General features: G+C 41.0%; 1 protein-coding gene across 3 annotated transcripts in view; it reads right to left on the reverse strand.

The window, feature by feature from the left end:
• Positions 1 to 246: 246 nt before the first annotated feature.
• trit1 (tRNA isopentenyltransferase 1) overlaps positions 247 to 27,415 on the reverse strand; it is an 87,950-nt gene continuing 60,781 nt past the window's right edge. For all 3 annotated transcript variants that reach the window (XM_060942833.1, XM_060942835.1, XM_060942834.1), the window contains 5 exons: positions 24,282 to 24,394; positions 22,291 to 22,368; positions 1,876 to 1,985; positions 1,378 to 1,495; positions 247 to 942 (listed from right to left, as the gene is read on the reverse strand). In XM_060942833.1, coding sequence (XP_060798816.1) covers positions 719 to 942; positions 1,378 to 1,495; positions 1,876 to 1,985; positions 22,291 to 22,368; positions 24,282 to 24,394 — 643 coding nt within the window. In that variant the 3' untranslated portion in view covers positions 247 to 718. The remainder of the gene's footprint in view (positions 943 to 1,377; positions 1,496 to 1,875; positions 1,986 to 22,290; positions 22,369 to 24,281; positions 24,395 to 27,415) is intronic.

Consider the following 27,415-nt stretch of genomic DNA (forward strand, 5'->3'; position numbering starts at 1 on the left):
TTCTTAATGATTTGAGATCAAACAGTAAATAATACAAATACAGTAAACAGCCCGATTCCACAACTGGAGTAATCCATATTATGTCTCAACTAAGTAAAGAGAAACGACATCCATCATTACCTTAAGACATGAAGTGACTTAATTGATTTTTAAAAAATAGATTGAATTAGGAGGTGTGTCCAAACTTTTGACTGGTATTGTATATGTACACACACACACACACACACGACAGTACAGGCAAAGAAGTAGGATTAAAATAGCAAAGCACTTTAATTATAAAATGTACCATGTGATGTTCATTATATACTCAAACTAAACTTGACATCAGGACCGAGCATTTGTGCAAGAAAACAGAAGTCTACTGGGCCTTTGTGAAGCCAGACAAAAGATTTAAAAAAGCTAGAGTGCAATTCTGTAAAGCTCAGATATTTTTTCCAGCTAAAAACTCAAAAATGGTTTTCCATCCAACAACAATTTCCATTAGAACTTCCACGATGTCCCGCAGAGATTTCACTCAGAGCAATGTGGATATTGTATCAATTCAGGCAAAAATAGACTGAAATGGCTCAGTCTAGACAAAGAGGGGAAAAAAAAGAAAAGATCATATAATCTGTGTAGTTTTCAAGGCCACTCTAATGCAGTCCATGCAGGTCTGTACTCCTGAGGCATCAGTTGGCACAAGTTGTAAAATGAAAATCCTTTCGCTCATTCACACAGGTTAGGACTCCTCAGAAATCTGTCTTTCGTTATCACGGTTCCTCTGTGTTCCTGGTTCGAGTACGCCCAATTCAGAGCCTGGTGTGTGAGGAGTAGTACCTGCCTGTCTCTGACACTTTGCTTTGGAAGAGAATTCAGACCCAATACCCTGTTGATGCTCAGAGGTCTCCTCAGCTCTCCGCTTCTTCCGGACATGATGCAAGTGGCTTTTAGACTTGAGATGAGCTGAACGAGAAGATAAATGACACTCTGAGCAATAGTGGATCATCTGTGGATAACCTTTGACCATATTAAAATGAACAGGCCTAAACAAAAACTTGAAATTCTAGATTTCTGATGCAGGAGGGTGGAGATATCAAACTGACGACTTGCAACAATTCTATTGTTAAGTAAAACAACATAGCTCTGTTGTCTGATTGGCTGGTTTTTGTTGGATCACCAGCTAATATTGGTTGAAGCAAAATTACAAACTGGCTCATTGATGAAGTGTTTTTAAAATTATTCAATGATAATGACAGCAATTAATCATAAGTTAATAAATAATTGACTAAGGGGTGTTGTGAAGCGGCGTTACTCTTACCAGCCCAAACTGAATTAATTTTCAACATCCGAAAGTTCTGATCCTGATCCCTGAAATCACTTTGAGGTAAAAGAGCTCACCTGTCCACTCCAGGTCACCGATGATTACTTTATCACACAGTTCACATGTGTGGTGGCTCCGCTTGTTCCGTGGTCCCACCCCCTCAATTGTGATTGGCTCAACAGATGGCTGTTCTCCCTGGAGAAGTTAACACGAAGTAAAGTAGTTCAAGCGCTCCATGTCAATGTATTTAAACTGAAACAACAATATCAACTGCCATTTGTGTAAGCTGGCAATCAATTTTATACACAAATGATGTGATCTTTCCATAAATAATAAGTGATCACTGGCAATCTACATCTGATGGAGGTCAGATACAAGTACAGCATTAAAAAGAACAAATAAATAATGCCATCATTAACTCTACCACATTTGCTCAGCCTACAATATCAAGACTGGCAAGAAATCAACAAGCCTCTATAAGCAAACTCCAAATATCATGTTTCGGGTCATTCAGGATAAACATCTCATATCATTTGATGACAGGATAAAAAGGGGGGCAGAAATAGAAAATACACCTTGCAAAAGCTGTCCAGAATGTCTAGGGCAGGAATGAGGACCGTTTCTTCCCAGATGGACACATCTGTCACGTCTAAGCCATAGACAGGTGGAACACTGCTACCTGGTCCTGAAGGAAAGAAGCAGAAACAACAACAACAAAAAAAAACTTAGAACCCTACGTTCACACCACACACAGCAAGAGCATCAAAACGACCATTCACTTTCTATGTGAGCCAGCATCTCTCAACTTTATGGTAACAATCTATGAAACGGTTCAACAGCAACCAATCAGAATTGAGATGAGCTCAGCACTAAAGAATCCTAGAGAACACTGTCGTGTAAATTTTGGTTCTGTTCAAACCGTTCCCAAGTAGCCTACCATGGAGGTGGCAGGTTTCCCCATTATTCTGATGTGTCCCTGTCTGCATACAGAAATAATACATTAAAAAACATGAAGCATGGACCAAGATGTGAGAAATTATAGTCATTTCAAGAGAGTTGGTGAAGTGCATAATATCACTATATTGTGAAAACAGGAGGGAATTACATGTTAACTATGCACTAATGCTGGGTCTACTTCTGTTAACCACAGAATAAGTTTAGGCTGGGCTGCCTTTAATGAAAACAAAAGATCTCTTAACTTCTCAAAGGACTCTTCTTTACACAGTGGGGCAAAAAAGTATTTAGTCAGTCACCAATTGTGCAAGTTCTCCCACTTAAAAAGATGAGAGAGGCCTGTAATTTTCATCATAGGTATACCTCAACTATGAGAGACAAAATGAAAAAAAAAATCCAGAAAATCACACTGTCTGATTTTTAAAGAATTTATTTGCAAATTATGGTGGAAAATAAGTATTTGGTCAATAGCAAAAGTTCATCTCAATACTTTGTTATATACCCTTTGTTGGCAATGACAGGGGTCAAACCTTTTCTGTAAGTCTTCACAAGGTTTTCACACACTGTTGCTGGTATTTTGGCCCATTCCTCCATGCAGATCTCCTCTAGAGCAGTGATGTTTTGGGGCTGTCACTGGGCAACACGGAGTTTCAACTCCCTCCAAAGATTTTCTATGGGGTTGAGATCTGGAGACTGGCTAGGCCACTCCAGGACCTTGAAATGCTTCTTACAAAGCCACTCCGTTGCCCGGGTGGTGTGTTTGGGATCATTGTCATGCTGAAAGACCCAGCCACGTTTCATCTTCAATGCCCTTGCTGATGGAAGGAAGTTTTCACTCAAAATCTCACGATACATGGCCCCATTCATTCTTTCCTTTACACGGATCAGTCGTCCTGGTCCCTTTGCAGAAAAACAGCCCCAAAGCATGATGTTTCCACCCCCATGCTTCACAGTAGGTATGGTGTTCTTTGGATGCAACTCAGCATTCTTTCTCCTCCAAACACAAAAAGTTGAGTTTTTACCAAAAAGTTCTATTTTGGTTTCATCTGACCATATGACATTCTCCCAATCCTCTTCTGGATCATCCAAATGCTCTCTAGCAAACTTCAGACAGGCCTGGACATGTACTGGCTTAAGCAGGGGGACACGTTTGGCACTGCAGGATTTCAGTCCCTGGCGGCGTAGTGTGTTACTGATGGTAGCCTTTGTTACTTTGGTCCCAGCTCTCTGCAGGTCATTAGGTCCTCCCGTGTGGTTCTGGGATTTTTGCTCACCGTTCTTGTGATCATTTTGACCCCACGGGGTGAGATCTTGCGTGGAGCCCCAGATCGAGGGAGATTATCAGTGGTCTTATATGTCTTCCATTTTCTAATAATTGCTCCCACAGTTGATTTCTTCACACCAAGCTGCTTACCTATTGCAGATTCAGTCTTCCCAGCCTGGTGCAGGTCTACAGTTTTGTTTCTGGTGTCCTTTGACAGCTCTTTGGTCTTGGCCATAGTGGAGTTTGGAGTGTGACTGTCTGAGGTTGTGGACAGGTGTCTTTTATACTGATAACGAGTTCAAACAGGTACCATTAATACAGATAACGAGTGGAGGACAGAGAAGCCTCTTAAAGAAGTTGTTACAGGTCTGTGAGAGCCAGAAATCTTGCTTGTTTGTAGGTGACCAAATACTTATTTTACCAAGGAATTTACCAATTAATTCATTAAAAATCCTACAATGTGATTTCCTGGATTCTTTCCCCCCATTCTGTCTCTCATAGTTGAAGTGTACCTATGATGAAAATTACAGACCTCTCTCATCTTTTTAAGTGGGAGAACTTGCACAATTGGTGGCTGACTAAATACTTTTTTGCCCCACTGTAAATCAAAACAAAATCTACAACACATGTTTTACCAGTCGTCCTTTATGGACTAGAATGTGTAAACTGGACAACAAACCTATGCAGAAAAATAGAGACTATTTCAAAACCACATTTTGAGGTTCATGACAAACCACAGGTTAACAGACCACATCAAAACTGAGGATCTTCTTGAAGCTACTAAAATAACTCCCATAATGAATGTAATCAAGAGCAAAACTTTCAAACTCTTTGGTCATGTAAAACGGGCAGAAACAGGACTTGCTAAGATCTGTGTCGAAGGCATGATGGAAGGCAAACGGAACAGAGGAAGATCGAGAAAGCGTTGGCGAGACAATATATACCAATGGTCTGGTCTCAATATCAACGACCTTAACAAAGCTACACATAACAGGAAACTATGAAAGATCTCATATTAGTGTGTAATCCGCCGCAGGCAGAGACAGTGTTAGATGATGACATGCTAATTAGCGCCACAAGATGCAAAAGAGTGCTGGGTATTCACTTACATATGACTTGAATGATACTGTCAAACTGCAGGTATTACAAAACGAGAAGTGTACGTTGGATATGCTAAGATGAAAGCAGTCACTTTTGTTGATTTTTTTTTTAAATTTTCAACAAAGCAAAAACAACAACAAAAAAAACATACACAAGTAAAAACAAAGTCAACCCGCTCTCCCACATAGTATTGTTAATTTAACTTAATTATTTAAATAATTGTATTTTAAAAATTATTTTATTAAGATATTCAAGTTGACGTGTGTTTTCTTTGTGGCCCTTTTAAAAAAACTTTGCAAGACAAGGCATTCTGAACAACTGCCTATTTCATCTACGTCACAGAGTGTCCGCAAACTTCCCAGCATTGTTGGCAGGGTGGCGAGAGCAAATTTTGACGCTCTTGCCACATTTGGTGTGAACGCAGGGTAAGAAACTACAGCAACAAATGAATGCCATGTACAAACAAAGGAAGATCTTCCTAATAGTGTTTTCCTAATAAACATTCTATTTACATTTAATAAGTGAGCAAAACCTGTTGAGCAAAAACAACCGTAAAGCTCCTTTAGATAGTGTAAAATATGCAATTTGTTTCATAGCAAACTTGAAACAGGACAGAGCAAATGGGTCAAAAACAGCTAAATTCACTGAGAACTCCGAGCAGAATGTGACTCGGATGTAGGCCGATATTCTAATGAGCACCTTTAATTGATATCCCTTTATTTGAGACTCCCAGCTTGCTATGCCATGCAGGCAAAAGTGAGGAAAAGAAAAGAGGCAAAGAAAGACATCCCTCACCATTTTATTTTATTTTATATTCAGTGGTGTAGTGGTTAGCACTGTCGCCTCACAGCAAGAAGGTTCTGGGTTCGAAACTCACGGCCAATGACGGCCTTTCCGTGTGGAGGTTGCGTGTTCTCCAAGTGTCTGTGTGGGTTTCCTCCGGGTGCTCCAGTTTCCTCCACAGTTCGAAGACATGTGGATTAGGTAAAATACCCAGCCACTGGGGTGGTACAAGCCAGTGCATACTTAGTGCCGGTCCCAAGCCTGGATAGACTGGGGAGGGTTGCATCAAGAAGGGCATCCATTGTAAAACCCATGCCAAATCAAACATGCGGAACAGATCCACTGTGGTGACCCCTAACGGGATCAGCCAAAAGAAAATGATGATTTTATATTGTATCATACACACAGGGTAATTTTAGAAAAATACTGTATATTTCAGCCTTAACCTTGAGTATTCATTTTAATGCCATCCTGAAGGGATTTGATCAGAATGGGACAACTGGGAAGCAGCCGAGATTTAGTTTAGTTCAATTATTCCTACTTTGTACAATCAAGTTGTGTTCCCACAAGACCAACATTAACCTAATTAGAATGCTATCATGCATGCAGGGTTTCTGGGGCTGTACATGAGGCTGAACACAATTAAGGCATCCAGCGGTTTAAAGAAGCTGATGGTGGCACAAGTACAGCTGGTATGATGGATATGATATAACATGGAAATAGTGATCTATTCACTTTAAAATACATTTTTCTCAGTATCACCAGGTGTCAGTAACTCCACAAGTATATAACATTAACATTAAATGTTGTACTAGTCCACCCCCCCCCCCCACCCCCCATCATTAATTTTTTGGGGGGCAATTTTAAAGAAAACATCTCTGAACTTAGGGGTTCTTATTATACAAGGTGTTTCAAAAAATTTGATATTTCACAATCTAATAACTTTGCCAATTCTCGTTCAACTGACCTCAATTTTAACAGCATGTGTGGAAACAGGTCAAAATTTTGTTTGTTTTTTGTTTTTATCTTTTTAGGTATAGAAATGCCATTCACTGGAAAAGGAAAAGGCGTTTTGTGTGTTAGAGTACACTTGAACACAGTCGAACAAGACTGTACAGCATGTATTTATGAGAGAATTCTCTAAAAAATGCACTGTTACCATAAAAGACTGTTACCAAAGACATGCTGCAGCGTGTTTGGCAGGAGCTGGACTACCGACTTGACGTGTGCCGTGTCTCAGGCGGCAAGCATACTGAACATTTGTGAAATCGTTCATGGAATCCACATACCTTAGAATTTCTCATTCAAATTTTGAGGAATAAATATTATATTGCTCAACATTAAGCCTGTTCACTTTCATTTACCTAGACTGTGTATTTTCTGGGATATTTACATCTCAAATAATATACATTTTTTTAAACACCCTGGATATTATTCCACTGTTCAAAACCTCAGCAAAGGTCAATATCGAGAATGATAAGGTTGTTGCTGATTTTTAAGTCTGCGATTTTAAGATAATGAGCCAATGTTTTAATCCCCAATATGGCTAAAGATTTGTTTCTTTTTTCCCAAAAAAATTTACTTTCTTTATTTACTTTTAGTCAATATGTTCATATAGCACGCATGGCAACTTTAATAAAAATATTGTTTCAAATATTAATTCTTTTTCCCCCCAAAAAAATATCCGATAGAACCTTACATTTCCAAGGTCTCAATAAAACTTTGTCTTCAAGCACAGTATTTTTTAAACCATCATATTTTTTCTGTTTTTTTTTTTAAACCATTAGTGCACACCCGTAGAAATCCAAGACAGTTGAGTTAGCATAAGAACTGAGAAGTGATCAGAAAAGTGAAAACTTGTGGGGGGGAATTGACAGCATTAAAGCAGAGCTATGTGCATCACTGTACAGACTGGACCAACAAGAAACATTAACTTGCTGAGTTGCAACAGTTCCATAAGCTCCCTCAGCATTCTGGCACAGTCAGCAGTCAGACTGGCAGAATCCGGCTCTGCCAGAGCCTCCACTCTCACTAATGATTCATTCGCATTGCAGACAGACAGAGAGAGAGAGAGAGAGAGAGAGAGAGAGAGAAAATGACCCAGAGGTAGGAATTTATCTACACGCAGAAAGACAACACCAGCTGGTAATGACACAAGGAAAACGAACATCCACATGAAGAAAGAAACAGCTTGAAATGCCCATTTGTTGAGACTGTTTACTTAGGCTACGTCTTATCAAAACTTGGACTGAAGGTGAAATACTTTTAATACTACACATGCTTTTAGGTTGAAATCATGAGATGCAATTTTTGCTTTGGGGAAGAAAAATACTTCAGAATCAGAACGCAAAACCTTGGCACCGGCTGGTTCGAGTTTTTATTATGAAGGCTCAGATTGCTATGAACTAACTGCCTTTGCGCCTCAATGAAGCTTACTTCTTGTGTTAATCATATTAGCTCCAATGGCTCAATTATCCAAATCGGTTACAGGTTAATCTACTCCAACAGCAGGAAATCAAAAGAGGCATTACAGAATGGAACAAACTTTCTGATACATCAACCTTTAAGCTAATTAGCACTGTGTTGCATTGTCCAAGTGCCCAGTTTCACCAAGTGGGTGGCCAATCAGTAGGAAAAATCCTATTGATAAAATCAAACAGCTGCAATTCCTCTTAAGGACTAATGATTAATGGATTTTAGTTTATCAAAGCAAGCCTAATCCACACAGTTCAGTTTTATTACACCTAATTCTAGTACTTTAGTTGGAAAAAAAAGCTTAATTACTTCCTGATAACTGATAAAGGCAAAAAGAGTATTGCCTTCTGTATAACCCCATCTTACTGTGTAAAAGGCCAGACATATTCAAAGCAAGCCTTGAAGTACGTTTGTGTATTCAAATATCTTCAACGGCTTTGTCCAGGTTTTAATAGATAGGAAGTCCCTTAATAAAACTTGACTCGGAATGAAGCCCTTTAGCGCTGATTTCAAGGCAGGTGAAACAGAAATCCAGCAGTGCCAAAATAAATAAATAAATCATTCACACACTGTTCACAATAGTTTCTCCCACAGAGAAAGTATCAGTCTTCAAACTTGTGCAAACCAACAACAGGTTCGAGTTCTTTACTGATCCCAAGGCCTTTGGGATTAAATAGGGGGTTTCCACACTTTCCTGAAAGACCAGAGTGAATAAATAGGGATGGTGCAGCTTCTTCTTTAACACAAACTGCAATAAAACGTGACTATCATTTATATGCAAATACATATGCAAATCTGAAGAAATAATGGCGACTCATAAAATACTTATCTCCCAAAACCCTGTCAAGGACAGTGTGTCTGCGCATGCGAGGAAGAGGACCGCCTTTAATTGTCCTTTTCTGTTTACAGCATGTGTGTGCATTGTATTACACAGTCACTTTTCTTTGCTAGATGGGGTAAAGGGGGTGACGAATTGTGCACAGAAATCGAAGGGTACATTCAGTTACAAAGCACACCTGTATATAGGTGTGCCTGATAAAAATGCTAAAAAGTGTAGAAACAATGTAGGTGTAATGAATAAACTGGTAAATGAGGTTGTATTATTTATTTATTATGCCTTTAAGGATATTTCTTCATTTAAAGGGGTACCAAATATAATATATACAGTTGCTGATGTGACAAAGTAACGTATTCTTAAGTATTCTATCAAATTTATATACTAGAAAACAACGAAATATCTTGGTAATTGTAAATATAATAGTCGGTATGCTAAACGGCACAAGAGTCGCCATTTTTAAAAGACCGTGACATCAGCCCTACCCACTGCACTAGGAGAGAAGCGTGTAATCATGGCGTCAGGCGCATCAAGTGAAAGCAACAGCTCTGTCGAATCATACGAAGAGATCCTGCAAGACACACTGCAAGCAGGCTATGGCTTAGAAGGGTACCAGTTTGAACCTAGGAGAGGTACTCTCGACTCCGGTGATGAAGAAAGAAGAGAAGAAAGCTCAGATGATGGCGAGGATGAGACTGATGCTGACCATGGGCATGGCGAGCGTGGGGCAGAGCGTATGCGTGCAGGTGACACGGCGTGGTGCTCGTGCGGAAAATGTAACGTGGAGTTGCTCACGAGTCCAGCAGAATTTATTTGCTGCAATGAGATAGGCACCACCCATGGACTTGCGAAATCGTCGCAAGAGGCAGAAACAGGTAATTATTATTTATTATTACACCCGAAAGCAACACACTGTGGCATTGTGTAGCCGATCACTTACAATTCATCCTACTTTCCGATTCACACGTGCTAGTCCCAACCTCAATGAGCCAACACAACTGGGCACATACATACGTCATGAGTGTTACGCAGAGAAAATGAACGTGCATTCTGATTGGATAAAATTAATATCATGGCAGGCTGTTCAAACTGCGGAAATAGTTTGCTCGAGCTACTTTCAAAACACTATAACTTTCCAACCTTAGAACAAAAAACTTTTGTAAGTCTTGAACAAGGTTCGGTAATGTGTGTTTTATTGTTATATTTACTCTATATATTGCCCTCTGTTCCCCTTTAAGTGACTAAGTCTTTAATACTTGTACTGGCGCAAACAGAAGAAGTAAAATACACAAGACAGACATTTCTTAATTATTTTGTACAAATTTGTAAATTTTTCCAGATTGGTTATAATCCCAGCCCTAATGTTTCATGGTATTCAACAGCTCTCTTTGTTTTTCTCCCTCTCTCTCTCTCACACACACGTGCACGCTCAACCCCAGCTGGCTCGTGTAGAGCACGCCTCGCCACCCTGTTGTCCCATGTTGTCTCCCGCCTGCTGCTGCTCTTAATCAAAGATTGGGTTTCTCTTTTCAGCCAGCACTCTTTTTGTCCTCTTTTATCCTCTTCAGACAAGAGGCAGCAGGTGGGACTGCTGCACTGAAGCACCTGGCCTACCTGAGCAATGTGTGAAGTGGAGGAAGCATATCTCTCTTTTCTACTCACTTCTTTTAACTTCTCCCCTCTGTCGTTCTGAGAGCTGGAAAGGTTAAGATAGAAGGGCGGTGGAGCTCGCCCGAGGGACAGCAGATGTTGGATGGAGCAGCCCCTTTTAACTTCAAATCTCAGTGAAATCGAAGTAAAATAATCCAGTTGGATGTGAATGGGGAAGACAGGAGATAAATGAGGCTTTTTGACCACAGAGTTCTCGAGTGTCAACCACAAGAGTTGGTAGGAGATGGCAGGACAGCAGCTCAGGGTACAGAGATTGGCACAGCTTACAGCCTGAGCATGGCAAAGGCACAGACTGACATCTTCCCACCTGCTGCATCCGTGCTTAGAAGAGAACATTCACTCACACACACACACACACACACACACACACACACACACACACACTATGACAGCTGACAGACTTGAACATTGAGAAGTGTTCTCCGTACAGTATGGTTTTGTAATGGCAAGCTTCTAAAAGCAGCATGAAGGAGGCATGTGGCATGGAAGGAAACACCCGTCACAATGTCACACCTGTTCTGTGCACCGTCCTACTCAAATTTCCACTCAAGCTGACAAATAGGTGCAAGGTTGTTACTTAACACTCACCCCAGCTGACACACCTGACACACAACAACACCAAATCCATCCCCACACACACCAAACTACACACAAAGATACTCTCAGTTGAACAAGAGTATATGTGATTGACTGAATTATCAATTAACTCCTGGAATGCATGAACATAGCTCTCCTCTTCACTGCTCCTGAATTCCTCTCTGTTACACACACAGACAGACTATTATAAGGATGTTCTTTCACTCCAAGCAAGGCCTTCATAACACTGGCCTATCGAGCTCTGAAACACTTACAATTCAATATACACCCAACCAAGCGCATTTGCAAATATCAGAGTCAGGAAGGACTTTCCCCATGCATCGAATAATTGACTCCTGGAGTCTCTAATACACTCACTAGAAAGGTTCAAACACTATTGAAATTTTCACAATTTGCATATTCAGGGGTCAAAAAAATGAACATTTGAGATCTCAGGTTCTAATTTCAATTGCTTAAGCATACTCAAGTCAAGTCAAGTTTATTTGTATAGCGCTTTTAACAATAAACATTGTCGCAAAGCAGCTTTATAGAATTTGAACGACTTAAAACATGAGCTAATTTTGTCCCTAATCTATCCCCAATGAGCGAGCCTGTGGCGACGGTGGCAAGGAAAAACTCCCTCAGACGACATGAGGAAGAAACCTCGAGAGGAACCAGACTCAAAAGGGAACCCATCCTCATTTGGGCAACAACAGACAGCAAGACTATAACATTAACAGTTTTAACATGAAGACAGTTTCGTTGATGTTATAAACTCTTCATTGATGGAAACTTGAGTGCAAAACTGTTCATGACAACTGCAGTCCTAAAGTTAGCAAGTCAACTGTCGTCCTCAGCCATAAAAGCGTTACTGTAAGAGTCCAGAGCATCCTCCAGGTATAACCCTCAACTGTCCTCATAGGGCCGTCCTTCACAGGAGCGATGCAATGCATACTGAAACGTCTTTCCTAATATTTTGATTAACCATCACTTGTTGCTAGAAAGATGACTCAGCATAAATACACATCAATACACATCATTAATGGCATACTTCTTTTGCACTTGTTTTAAAACTATGAAAAACGGTTGTAATTAACTATAAAACAAAGCATGAACTCTAAAATGATGGGTCACTGTCAATTTTTCTGTGGCTAAATCTCAAATCTCAACTATAGCGCATGAAAGCTTGTGTAATAAGCTCATGAGTATGTAATAAGTATTTCAGGAAGAAATGCTGGATTCTGTCCATTTTGGTGGGTATTAAATAAGAAAATACTCTCAAACAAAGAAGTAAAATTTTCTTGAAGTAAAAATTCTAGGTCTACATACAGGGTTGAAAGAATTTAACTGATAAATAGGTATGCTGAAATGGGTTGATGAAAATTATAGAAATTCATGTATCTGAATGTATAGAACCTCATGGACTATTGATAGTAAACACTGCAATAAGCCAAATTCTTTAAAAATATAAATAAAACCCTAAAAATTGGGCCAACTGAGAGTAGCAAAACTTTCCTCTTTGCTCCTGGGCTTTCGATTTTTGTCAGATCAGCACCAGAATCCGCCACAAACTCCATTTCCCATGAGCACACTTGGCATACAATCATGGCCAACATGAACTCCAATTCCCAGCACTCATCACAAAACCTCACTCGCGCCAACTCACCATACACACCTGCTTCTCATCACACACCATGCCAGAGACTATACTGGAACTCTCCACACATTCGCATTTTATGACACAGTAGTTCAGCATCTGTATTATTACCCTGATTTTGACCTTTTTTTAAATTCTCTGTTTCACAAGTTTTGGATTGTGACCTGACCATTTCCTGTCCCTGACCCTGAGTTCAAATAATCCCATCGAATGTTGTATCGAATAATCTCATCGAATGCCTGTCCCTGACCTTGACATCTGTGTGCTGATTTGGATTTGTTTGCCTGCATTGTTTGAAGTAAAGAACAGCACCGCACTTGCATCCTAGTCTGCCTCTGTGTCTGTCTCTCCCTGTGTGATCTGTGACAGATTGCTTCACCACATAATATGGATGCCACAGACCAAGGTCACCACCTTGGCAAGCAGAGATGACCAAGCAAATTCAGCAGCTCATGTTGGCCCACGCCCAAGTCACCACCCAGTATACCGCACTAGTGGCACCGCCAACTGCTGTCACACCTGCTCAGCCCCTCGTCACCTGACCAGACAAGTTCACAAGAGAGCCTTCACAGTGTTGGGACTTCCTCTTCCAGTGCCACCTGTACTTTGTCCAGGAGGGCGTCTCTGACCAGGCCAAAATAGCGCAGTTCTTCAGTCTGTTCACTGGCAAGGCATTCAGCTGGACTACTATGCTGTGGGAGTGGAAAGGAGGTCAGGAATGTCACAGCTAGCCATGAAGCAGTGCAGGCGAAGAGCAGCCAATTACACCTTAGAGTTTCACAGGCTAGCAGGGTGGAGAGTAACGAACCGGCACTGAAAGCCATGGTTCCCCCAAGGATGCGACCATGATGTCCTCACTGAGCTGGCATGTCATGACAAAAAGGCAACACTCAACTCACTCATCGACCTTGCCATCTGCCTGGACAACCTGCTGCAAGAGTGGAACTGACACCTTTCCACACACCCTGTCTCTAGGCGTGATCTGCCGGAGCCGATGCCGATCAGCCACACATGCCTGAGCCTAGCAGAGTGAGAATGAGTTACCACTTTAATCAAGAGCCCTGACCAGCATTCTGCTGTACACATCCCAGAGGAATACCTCAAATTGTGCAGCATTTTTAGTAAGACCAAATCTAGCAGCTTACCTCCACACCGCCCATACGATTGCTCTGTCAGCCTCCTTCTAGGTATCACCCCGCTGCTTGGCCATATACAGTACCAGTTAAAAGTTTGGACATACTGATTAAATAAAAAAATTTTAATTTATTTTTATTAATAAAATACTTCATGTCTTAAAGGAACAGTCCACCGTACTTCCATAATGAAATATGCTCTTATCTGAATTGAGACGAGCTGCTCCGTACCTGTCCGAGCTTTGCGCGACCTCCTAGTCAGTCAGACGCAGTCAGACGCGCTGTCACTCCTGTTAGCAATGTAGCTAGGCTCAGCATGGCCAATGGTATTTTTTGGGGCTGTAGTTAGATGCGACCAAACTCTTCCGCGTTTTTCCTGTTTACATAGGTTTATATGACCAGTGATATGAAACAAGTTCAGTTACACAAATTGAAACGTAGCGATTTTCTATGCTATGGAAAGTCCGCACTATAATGACAGGCGTACTAACACCTTCTGCGCACTTCGGCAGCGCATTGATACGGAGCTCAGATATCAATGCGCTGCCGAAGCGCGCAGAAGGTGTTAGTACGCCTGTCATTATAGTGCAGACTTTCCATAGCATAGAAAATCGCTACGTTTCAATTTGTGTAACTGAACTTGTTTCATGTCACTGCTCATATAAACCTATGTAAACAGGAAAAACGTGGAAGAGTTTGGTCGCATCTAACTACAGCCCCAAAAAATACCATTGGCCATACTGAGCCTAGCTACATTGCTAACAGGAGTGACAGCGCGTCTGACTGCGTCTGACTGACTGGGAGGTCGCGCAAAGCTCGGAGAGGTACGGAGCAGCTCGTCTCAATTCAGATAAGAGCATATTTCATTATGGAAGTACGGTGGACTGTTCCTTTAAAGTAATGATGGATGTCATTTCTCTTTACTTAGTTGAGCGGTTCTTGACATAATATGGATTACTACAGTTGTGGAATAGGGCTATTTATGGTATTGTTGTTATTTACCTATTTGAGCTCAAACGCATTAAGAAGGCAAGAAATTGCACTAATTAACTTTTGATGAGGCATGCCTGTTAATTGAAAAGCATTCCAGGTGACTACCTCGTGAACAGAGGTGGAAAAACTGGATTGACAAAGTAAAAGTCCTGCTTAGGTTTTCCTTCTGCCTGTGCTCTCAACACAGGTGATTTCACCAATTAGCTCATCAACCTGGCTTAGGGGATGTGGTAATTAGGATCAGCTGGTTCATTGAATTGGCTGGAGCAAAAATGTGGCAGGGTTTTTACTTTCTGCACCCGGGTTTTTCCACCTCTGCTCGTGAAGCTGGTCAAGATAACACCAATAGTGTGCAAAGCGTCATCAAGGCAAACGGTGGCTACTTTGAAGAATCTAAAATATGAAACATTTTGGGTTTTTTAAACAATTTATCCCATAATTCCATATATTTTCCATATGTTATTTCATAGTTTTGATGTCTTCAGTATTGTTCTACAATGTAGAAAATAGTCAAAATACAGAAAAACCTATGAATAAGTAAGGGTGTCCAACTTTTGACTGGTACTGTAATATCCGCTGTCCCTTGCCCAAAAGAGCTATGGAAGAGTATGTCCAGGAGGGATCTATTCAACCTTCCACCTCTTCAGCCTCAGCTGAATTCTTTTTTGTGGAGAAAAAATAAAAGGCAAGGGAAGACTACACCTATGCATACATTACCAGGGGTTGAACCAGATTTCGGTAAAATATCCATACCCTCTCCCGTTCGTCCCTTCCGCTCTTGAATAGTTCTACACCGCACGTGTTTTTACCAAACTAGACCCACACAACACATATATAACCTGGTCCATATCCGAGCCAGGAATTGAGTGGAATACGGCCTTTAACAACACTTCGGGCCACTACGAGTACATGGTCATGCAGTATGGACTTTATTGTGCCCCCCGGTGTTCCAGTGCTTTATTAATTATGCGCTGAGAGATATGTTGGGGAAATTCGTAATCGCCTACATTGAGGATAATTTAATCTAATCCCCTTCTCTAGAGACACATTAACCATATCAAGGAGGTGCTGTCCCATCACTGGGAGAACCAGCTTTATGTCAAGGGAAAGAAGTGCAAGCTTCATGCTCCCACCATTTCTCTCCTGGGCTACATTATTAGACAGCAGGGCATAACCATTGATAACACCAAGGTGAGGGCCATAGTTGAGTGACCTACTCCTCGCACAAATCAAAGAGCTGCAGCGATTCTTCAGTTTCACAAATTTCTGCAGGCACTTCCATTAGAGGCTTCAGCTCAATTGCAATCCCACTCACAGCATTATTGAAGAAAGGCCCCAAAAGGCTCTCATGGAGTACGGCCACCGAGGAGGCATTCCAGAAACTCAAAACCGCGTTCATTACGGCCCCCATACTCTGTCATCTGGACTCAACCAAACCATTCATAGTTGAGGTGGATGCATCACAAACGGGGGCGGGAGCCATCTTGTCGCAGCGCCTTGGCGAGAAGCCAAATATGTGTCCTGCAGTCTTTTGCTCAAGAAAATTCTCCCCAGCAGAACAGAATTTTGACATAAGTAATGAGAGCTGCTAGCTGTAAAACTCATGCTGGAAGAATGGAGACACTGGCTGGAGGGTGCCAAACACTTATTTATCGTTCCCAGAACATAAGAACAGTGAGTACCTCCACATTGCCAAACGTATGAAACCTCACCAAGGCCACTGGTCCCTTTTTGTCACCTGCTTTAATCTTACCTTGTCTTATCACCCCGGAAAAAAACCGTCATGGCTTGTGTATTTCCCACTCAGGGGGGGGAAAACAAAGCCAACACACCACAACCCAAAAGCTAGACACAATAACTAGAAACACAATAAAAAAAAAAAAAATAAATAAATAAATAAATAAATAAATAATGTTATATTCTGTAGCCTTGGCTCAAACTAAACAGCAAATCTGCATGGCTACATTTCAGCTTGTAGTCCTAAAATCCAAACTGTTTGACCTGCCACTGAGTATATGAAAATATGACTGGATTAATGAACCTTCATATACAATAAAATATGGTTAGAATAATCTGATGGCCAACAGCATAAAATGTGAATCACAGCACTTGTAAAATCAAATTAACTATAGTCTTTGTATGTTATTTTGTAGAATGACACCATATTCCTTCACCACTATGAATGCACGTGCGATGAGTGGCATTTATAAAAAATTTGGAAATAGTTACCTTTGTTAAGAAATCTTTAAATGTCTCGATGGCTTTCCATATTTGGGAAGTGCCTGCTTTACCATCGGAAAATCCCACTTCACCAGGGACACACAACAGATTAGAAACTATATATTTTAAACTATATATTTTAAACTGTCAAATGACAGAGGGCATTTTGGATTCCTAGTCAATGCTTTTAACATTGTCAATTTTTTGATGTTCTAAATGTTTGAACTGAAACTATTGTTTTAGGTTCGTTTTCAGTGCTGCCACCTATATGGTGTCCAAGACTTTGTGAGGAGGTCTTGCCCCTACACGAAGGAATACCAGGCAGTCTGCTAATACCTACTGGATTAGAGAGGATCTGCTGAGGCTCCCACGAAGCCACCAAGCTGGAGGGGTTTAACCATGACAAAAGCAGGTCAGGATTCCAGTGACAGCAATGTAAGGAAAGCCAGAACTGACTGCTGCAGTGTAACAGTAAACACGGTTGTAATGGAAAGTCAGCTGACTGAGTGAAGAGTAGGGTAGTGGGTCAGCATGGAAAGGAGGTGAAAGAGCTTATAGGCTTAAAGGCAGCCAAGTGAACAACGACCAAAGATGCAAAGGAGAATTACTGATGCAAAACTGTGCAATTACAACAAATAAGCATTTGATGAACCACATATTGATGTGTGTTGGTTTAAGCACTTCCAGATGGCTAAGGTGGCTATGTGACAGGCATACTGGTCTCAAAAATGTGTCAAAAAAAAAAAAAAAGGTAGCCAAAATCAACCAAATTCTTGGCGGCATGGTGGTGTAGTGGTTAGTACAGTCACCTCACAGCAAAAGGGTTCTGGGTTCGAGCCCAGTGGCCAGCGGGGGCCTTTCTGTGTGGAGTTTGCATGTTCTCCCCGTGTCTGTGTGGGTTTCCTCCAGGTGCTCTGGTTTCCCCCACAGTCCAAAGACATGCAGGTTAGGTTAACATGGGGCAGCCATGGCCTGAGATTGGGCTGAAATGCCCTTGATCAAGGCACCTAACCCACAACTGCTCTCCGGGCGCTGTAACATAGCTACCTACTGCTCTGAGTAGGTATGTGTGTGTGCTCACTGCTCACTTGTGTGTGATCACTGCCTCAGATGGGTTAAATGCAGAGGAAGAATTTCACTGTATGCTCAAGTTTGTGCTTGAGTGTACATGTGACAAATAAAGACTTCTTCAAACAACTGTAAAGTCTACCATTTTCTACAGGAAACTACATTTACATTATCCTTTTGGTAGACACCTATTTAAAACAACTTACAATTGATCAGAGCAGTTGAGGGATTTAAGTATCTTGCTCAAGAGCAGAGAACTGGCAAGAAATCACTAACTCAGAACCATAACTACTGAGCCATTAACCTAAATCTTAATCAATTTAAAAACTCAACAATAACACCGACATCTGTGGTCAGGACTCTAAGGCTACATCCACACGACAACGGCAACGAGATGTTATTAAAAAAAATATCGCGTCCACATGGGCAACGGATCAGTCAAATATCAGGTACATATGGCAACGCAACGCTTGCTGAAAATGATGCAATACACATGCCACACCTCTAGGGGCGCTGTAAGACGGTCCCTTCGGAGACACCAGAACAATAGAAGTAAGGACGCATGCGCATAAACTATTATGCGCGAGACTTCATATCAGCCACAAAGTCAGAAAAATCTGTTCGTAAAATTACATTATAATGACCAAATACAATGAAAAGTATTTTTCCAGTCTCACCTGTGAAAGGTAATCCCATGTGATCTCGTTTGGACGGCAAACCTGTTGGTACAGTTAAACGCAGCACATGAATGAGGCATCTTTATTCTCCGCTTTGACCCATCCAATATGGCGGCGAAGATGACGTATGATTCTACGCGGAAGGCGGCGTCTTTAATGGTCCGGAATAAATTGAATGCTACACGTTGATGGATTAATTTGTTCTTCTACGCCCTTTTTGAGGAATGTATTGTAGGACTTAAACCAACATCTGAAGAGGTGAGATCGCTCCTTTCTTTCCCTATTTTTGCTGGCGGGATTGACTCTCTCTCTCTCTCTCTCTCACTTTGCACCATTACACAATAAATATTCACAGTGAAAATATTTTGTAAGCACGTTTCATGAACCAAGTTATAGGATTTGTTGACAACTCGCATCGAGTTCGTTACACTTCTACCTGGCGTGAAGCACATGTGGTTGTGACATCATCGTAAACAAATCCATTCTACTCATCCAGACAACTTCACAACGGCGCCATTGCCAGATCTTTCCACTCTGGAACCCGTTCTCAAAAGATTTCGTTTTGGGGCACCCAAAATGCCGGTGCCGTGTGTACGCCAGGCCGAAACGATAAACAATTTTATCGGATTCACCTGAATCCGTTGCCGTGTGGACAGGGCCTAAAAGAGTGTAGCTAGCTTAGTGGGAATCATGTGATATGACAGAACTAGACAGGGGTGTCAGTGAATAAACTCTGAGAACATTTGGTAAAATAAAGCAAGAAAAAACAACCACAATTTCCAACCACATTGACCTCCACCTCCATGAAAAAAAATGTACTACTCTGTCATTGCATGCTCACTGAACAACTGCAAGCTGTGCCCCAAGATCCCCTGAAGAAAGAATTATGGTGGCCCAAGAGAAGCAGGGTGTAGGCCCATATGGCATGAGATACAAACACTTAATCAGGTTTACCCAGAGTTTCCATTCATGCCTTTAACCCTAACAGGATTGGTTGAGGGAGTGGACAGCAGGCCTTCGTCAACACACTGGTCTCTGCAGCCACAGCCTGCATGCAGCGCTGGCGAAACAATAATGGCTATGGGAGGGTTAAGATAAACGAATGGCACAGGAAATCCGAGACACGCTCCAGCCATTGTGGTGGAACAGTAAGAAGTGGTGGCGGTGTGGGAGGAGGGTTGACATCCAGTCAAAGAGCGGGAAGGGAAACGGATCAAAGGCTGTCCCACAGGATGGTGGGCCATTACAGGAAGAAATGTGAAGAGGATGGTATGGATGGGTGGGTGAAGAGTTTGTAAACAGACAGGAAAAATGAGTGTCAAGGATATGAAGTTACAAAGGACCAAACCTCCTTAAAAATTTTCTTCATCACACTTGCTCACTCCCCCTTCTCATCTCTGAAGCATACTGCACAGGGGGATAAGACTCTCCAATCAAGGGTTAAACATGATATCAGTGCTACAGCTGAATGCAGAGACGGTCCATATGTCCAAAATCACATACTATTCACTACAATGTAGGGTGAAACCGAATACAAATTCATCATCAGTGTTGAGAACAGTGGAGTTAATTAAAAAATAAATAAAAATAAAAAATAAATTAATTTAAAAAAAAAAAAAGATACAAATACAGGTATGAAGAGGAGATGCATTTTTTGCTTGTTTTTTTTTTTTTTAATAAAATTTGCCAGATGCTACAGGGTACGTAGTCGACTAGAATCCCACGGACAACAAAAACAAAAGTTGTATGAGCTGGAAGATTTACTTTCATGTGGGGGCAAGCGAGCTGTTAGACTTGAAGCTCAAATAACATGAACATGCAGCAGTGATTAGTAACTGCCTGGTCAGGGTCATGACCCTGATTTAAATCAAGCTACTTTGTTTTTCTTTTTTGGAAATAGAACTAACTAAGTTTATTAGAAAGGATCATAGGCAGGTACAAATAAAAAAATGAGTGGGATTAAAAAAAAAGTCCTGTATACATCTCTTGAGTGATCTGCAGTTGAGGCAATGTCAGTGCCAGAAATTACAGATCACGTTGACATTTGTAGCTCTATTTTTTCCCAGTGTATTTTAGTGCTTCCAAGGGCATAGTAGTAGGGTATATATTTAATAAAACCTTATGGTTTAGACCATGAGAGATAAATCATGCACAATATCTTGTGGACAGTCAATCAAGAAGATCGGATTCAGATTGAATGTGCAAAAACATGGATTTGGACTGACAATCTGAACGTAAGCCAATGTCACTTCGAAGATGCAAATCACACGGCAGTCACAAATCACAAATGCACTTTGCCGTTTGTAGGAACAAACTGAACATGGAACAGGGTGCCAAATCTGGATAGAGGTAGTTTAGGGGATACACAGTAACCAAAATGCACTTTGTAGGTTATAGGGAATGGGAATATAGAGCAGGGACTGACTGAACACAATGACAAAAGGAACTATACCATGGTGGTTTGGTTTCTCTGAGATTTAGAGAGATAGAGTTCCAAAAATCTGAACATAAACACTACAGTTCCTGTTTCATGTTTCCACTTCGTTGCCAGAACCATGAGGTAAAATAATAGAAGTGAGGCAAAGTGTGTGATGGTCAGGTAATTTCAGCACAAAGCACTAGAAGAGGAACACAGTGAACATGAAGAGCACTGAAAACCTATGTTGTGATGTTTTTCATTGACCTGTAGCTCTTTAACAAATCTCTTAATAATCTTTGGTTCTATCTACTGTGTAGTATTGACATGAAGTGCAACTGTATAAAAAAACAAAAAAAACAAAGGAGGTGTGAACGTCTAGCCTTGTGAATGAGTGAACCTGTTCTGCCTCCTTGTATGGTTGAGTAACACTTCTGTGTAATGCACTTAATCTAGCTTTTGCACTTTACAATTTCTTATCTTTTAATCACATCCACTGCAACCCGAGAGACAAACGACGTGCCAATTTAGTGACTGTAAGGAAACAGCATGAACCCTCCAGGTGTCCCAACTCTCTGTCTGGTTTTCTGTACAGTCAGAAAGTCAGGTCCATGTGACTGGTGTGTGTGTGTGTGTGTGTGTGTGTGTGTGTGTGTGTGTGTGTGTGTGTGTGTGTGTGTGTTTAATAGCCTGTGTGAATCCTGTCTCATTTAAGGCAGATGTGCTTGCCTTAGCCATCAGAACCTGCTGAGACACAGACACTCACACTCCTGACACCAATCCTTACTGAGGATCCGAAAATACGCATCAAGTGCATTCACTCATCAGAAATCTGCATGTTCTGTGCACTGATGCAATCAACGGAGCAGCTCATGAAACGGATGGAGGGAAAACAGATTCTGTGAAAGTAAGGCATTAACAGGAAGTATGACAGGGAGCTACTGCTTCCCTGGTTGCCGTGATGTTTGCAGTGTACTCCAGTAGCGCAGAAACTACCGAGGGTGCAGCAGTGCAGTAGACAAACATCTCACTCACTTAGATTCACTGTTACACACGAAATAAAGAGAACAGCACAAGACAAATGAGGCATACACTCCGGTCAAGAAGCTGTCTGCCTGAATTCTGATAACACTGAAACATTTGCTTTGGTAAAAGATTTCCTCTTACTTTTGAGGAAGCGATTGCGAACCCATTTGTTCTGCTTTCGAGCGTAACGCCGTGTTGCCTGCTTCAGGGCCTCAATACCTGTGAGAGGGAAAGAAAAGAGATACAGTACAATATCAAACCCATGGCTCATACTTTGGCGCTTGCAGCACTGAATCCCTGAATCCAGTTTATCATTTGTTTATTTGCGTAGGAGTGAGGACAAAATGTAAGCACAGTGATACTGCTTCTATAAGAACATTTGGCATGTCATACCCAAATGGTTATTAACACCAAAAATAAATACAAACACAACATGATCCCTGAAGACACAGCGTAAAAAAAAAAATTTCACTATACACTGCCTGCATCTCCACAAATGAATATTTCCACTACATTTTCTCTTAATCCACTTTTCTTTCTTGTTTCATGACAAAACAAGATCAACTGTGAGCTACTGCTCACTTACGACAGACTTGAAAACAGTATACACGGTATAGAACCCCAAGCTTAAGTTTTATACCAAGTGGCTATGATTTGGGGTTGCTGAGAAAAACGGTGTTTCGGATGGACGGAAATATGGAGATATAGATGGATGGACAAAAGAGGTAAACCAGTATACCTCCCCCCCTCGGAGCAGGAGTATAAATAAGTCAGGTGACAGACAGGTAATAAATAAAGGAAAGAGGAAACAGACATCGTTTATTTTCCTGAGAAAGCAGGATTTGTGGATTGGACACACTTTGGCAAGGATCTCGCCAGGTGAAAGTCTACAAGTGCTCATGTAGTGTGCGCACCAGTACAACAGCAGACAAGTGATCACAAGCAACTAAAGTTTTGTAGTGTGTAAGGTTTTGAGATTTTCTGCCAGGGAACCAAGAGTACCAAGCAGGAAATATGTATGGATAGAAATAGCGCAGGCCATTCATAGGCAGACAGAACTGTCAGAGAACTGTCATGAGTCGTAACTCGGGTCAGATATTGCTTTTTCCATGCATAATGGCACATTAGTTTTTAGTATTACTTTTAGGCCTGTGCCTGGTGACAGTATCAGAGTTACCGTGGAAACAGCTCCCATTCGCAGTAATAGCACATTTTATTTTTTCCTTAAAAAAAAAAAGTTCATTTATCGATTTATTTCATAGCAAAGCAATAGTTTTCCCAAATGTGAACAGAATTGATATCCTACATTAATACCACATTTGTTGTACCAATCATAAATGAGAATATTCTAGAAACCTAGCTGTTGCTGTCACGCTTGTTGAATACACTTGGGGATTAGCAGGCAGTAGGCATACATCATGCCTAGCCTTAGCCCATAGGATGCTTTTGGTAAAAGTAGCTTACTTTATGTGAAAAAAAAAAAAATCTTGTGCTCAGTGTTGTCAGTTCTCACAGCTCAGTCTATGGTGTTTAAACAGTATCGTTAACAGAGTGTAAAGCAGTAAAGCAGCGATCGTGAGTGTGCTCACTAAAAATGAAAACAAGCTTATATGAAATACAAGAAATACAAGCTATTCGCGAGCATGATGCAATGAAGCCAGTGTGCAAGTGTCAATCCTCCCCCTCCCCCTCAAAACTGTTTTACCATTGACTATGGTTATTTTAAACATGGATAACTGAATAAGATAATTCTGTTACTGGCAAAGGTCTAGCTAAAATGGGAGGAGGGTATTCTGGCAAAATTTCAATTTGGTTGGATGCTGAAAAGCAAGCATGTGTGTTTGATTGAGAAGGCAAATCCAGTGAGATCTGGTGTCCCATGTTATATTTGTTTACCATCTTGTCAAAAAAAAAAAAAACATGAGGTCACCATTCACAACCTCCAGACACTTTCCTGGGTACAAGTGTGCAATGGAAAACAGGTACTAGCTTATAGATAGCTTGAGATTCAGATTAGTAGGTGTACCATGCACTTTAATGGAAAAGCACTAGACATGAAAAGTACTAAAATGGACTCTAATAAGAAACCTTTTTATGACTGTATGTGTATTTGGTGTTTTACTGAGTCGTACCTTTACTTTTTAGCTTCTCATGGTCCTCCTGGCTGATGTCTCCTCCAGCAGTGAGGTACTCATGGAATTCTTTAAACCCAATAGACTGGAAGATACCATGCTGGTAGTCCTGGCTAAAACACAGATAAGAACAAACCACTGAAACCTGTAGAAAAGAAGCACACCTACTACTGTCTGAAAACAGGATTGATTACTTGAAATGATGGTACAAGTCGTGTTGTTTTTATTCTCTTTTCCTGTGTTGTGTGAATGTTATTAACATTACTGGTAACTTTTTAAACCAATAGTAGTTTTTACACACACACACACACACACACACACACACACACACACACACACACACACAGGTAGTCGTCGACTTACGACTGCGTTTGGTTAAGACTGACCGGTCGTAAACCGATCTGGTTGTAAGTCAGCCTATGTTAAATGAACGTAAGTATATTGTGATGTGTAATGATATTGTAATCATCTTAGTCTTATTTTATCAACATTTTCTTATTTCATTACCGTGGCTCATTATTTGGTTTAAGTCAAACACTGCATACTACACTGCGTACAGTACAATTCGTTTAATATGTGCAAAACAAAAAATATGAAATACAGGTGTGAAAAATAGAAACCATTTTAGTTTGAAACATACCAAAATACAAATGTAAAACATAGCAAAATACAAAACTTAGTGACCGCTGGCATGACTGGTGCTTGGCTGTGGGTCGTCTACACCATCATCAGCTGTTGCAGCGCTCGGGCTGGCGGGAGGATTTGCTCTTTTCATAAACATGGTAAGCCTCGTCTGAATTGTTTGTTTCTTTTTCTCCTCATAAATTTCACGATATGGATGAAGCGCGTCATGTACCATCTGTTCAATCCTTGCAAATCGTTCTATGTTTGGGTCCATTGCTTCAAACGGACACGGGAGAAGTTTACTGTACCGGGATACTGCTCACACTGAGCAGCGTGCGTGGCGAGAGGCTGGATGCTGGGCGATGCCGAGAGCTGGGGCGGAAACTGTCGTACGCTCAGCTAGCTCAGCTGGGAAACACTCGCCAGTCGTAACCAGATGGTCGTAAAGTCGATCGTAAGTTGCATAGGTCGTAAGTCAACGACTACCTGTATATACCCATTTCTAGACTTGCCCCTAAAACACATTAAAAAAAAACTGCAATGATTTTTACTTTGCTAATTATGAAAAAAACTAAACCATTGCAGAAGCTTTGTTTTGTTGACTGTATCATTCTACCTCTAATATAATAGCTTTAGTAATCGATTGTGACATAAATGTACCATATGTTTTTGGAAAGAACAGGTAAGATGGCCAGTCATTCTGTGAAGCTTGTGACAAATTTGAATGAGTTCGGTTAGAAGAAAGCAAGCATCACCATAATAGTAACTATGGCCCAAGAACCAATATCAGTCCTGGTTCCTGTAAACAAGCTTAAGGTTCCTGAAAAAGTTCTTGAAAAGCTTCCTAAGGTTGAAATGTCTCCTACAGACACCAGACTGCAAGATGGAGTGACTATCCAGACAGAATGAATGACTGTGTGCAAGAGAAAGTGGGGAGATGGAAGGTTAGGGCAAAGTTTGACCTTCCTGCTTTGTGACGGCACCGTCTGAAAGGCGAGACGATCAGCGGAAGGGAGGCAGACAAAGGCAGAACAGAGAGACGACTGCAGGAGAAAGTAGGAGACAGAAGACTAGTGAAAGTGGAGAGGGAGAAAAGTGCATGGGTGGCCAGTTTACGTAGCCAGGGATGGCCTGAGTGGAGACAGTAAATGATTAGTGGGGGGTTGGGAAAGGCCAGGTTGGGGGTGGGGCTTTGACTGGCGCAACGGAACAGCCAGCCACCAGGGTATCAATTCTCTGCATCCCCACCCATCCCAACAACACACACACACACTCTCTGCAGTGCAGCCAGTCAGCCAATATCACTGCACAACCTGCAAGCACCAGTCCAGACTATGATATCAATAATTCACTGTCTGATAGAGATCTTATGATATTAAGTTCACTGCTAGGTATGAGCTATATAAGGCATATTACTGCATTATACCAGCACATATTGACCAGTAATGAATCAACTCCTGCTTTTTACAATGGATGACGCATTCAACAAAGTGCAAATCTACCAGCTTCAGCTTGTCTGAGGCACTCCTGCTCTTTTGCAAGGCTGTAATTCAATCTTCCCATATGTCACTTTTCTCTCACCCCAACCTAACAACTTACACAACACACAGGTACTGCTGTAACTACAGTTTATGTGACTAAGCAAAACCTTTAAGTTACTCCCCATCAAAGAGCCCAAAACAGAACCCGTATTCTTGACCTTTTTCACTTCACTTGAACATAAAATTAACAAAATCTTGTGTCTTCTATGAGGTGAGAAAATGTAAAGCAGCTACATACAGGCGAGAGACTGCATAAACTCCAAAAGCAGTTAACATTAAAGGAGAACTGAAAGCAAATTTTTTATTATCAAAATTCTATTTCTCATTTTATTAAATATAGGAATGCATTTCTGACAGCTATGTTGTCGCTGCTATAGCAAGTTATGAGTGTTTGAAATATGCTATGTAATATATCAGTCCATATGTCAAAGCAATGGCCGTAAACGAGATTCACTGAGACCTGTGCGAGGCATCGTAGGACGGAAGTAAAATGTACAGCGGAAATCAAAGTGACCAACATCTGCCAACATTGTCAAAAGACGTGCGCGCCCTCCTTTGAATGCTGATGTAATCAAGCTGGAAGTTTTGCTTGTTTTGATAACAATCAGGAAAGTTTGAAAAAAGTAGGCAGTAATCGTCATTTAAACTCGTTTTTGTGCAATATTTTGTTTTTTCCGGAAAACAGTTCATTTGGTGGAATAAATGTGACACAAGATGCCGAGGACACCTGGCTGACACTTCACATTTCAAAGTCTCGTGAAGATCGCGCGGATAAGTGACGCCTGCCATGGACCAGACGAATTAAATTCAACATGGCTAAAAACTGAATAGGCCGATAAGTATAATATTTAACTGCAATTAGCTGCCAATATGAGTCACGATATAAGGTTACTAAAACCGAAAATGTCATTGAATAACGCGTTAATTAAGAAATAAAGCAAGTTTAAAAATGACTTCAGTTCTCCTTTA

Source organism: Neoarius graeffei, chromosome 16, assembly GCF_027579695.1.
Source record: "Neoarius graeffei isolate fNeoGra1 chromosome 16, fNeoGra1.pri, whole genome shotgun sequence".
Lineage (NCBI taxonomy): Eukaryota > Metazoa > Chordata > Actinopteri > Siluriformes > Ariidae > Neoarius > Neoarius graeffei.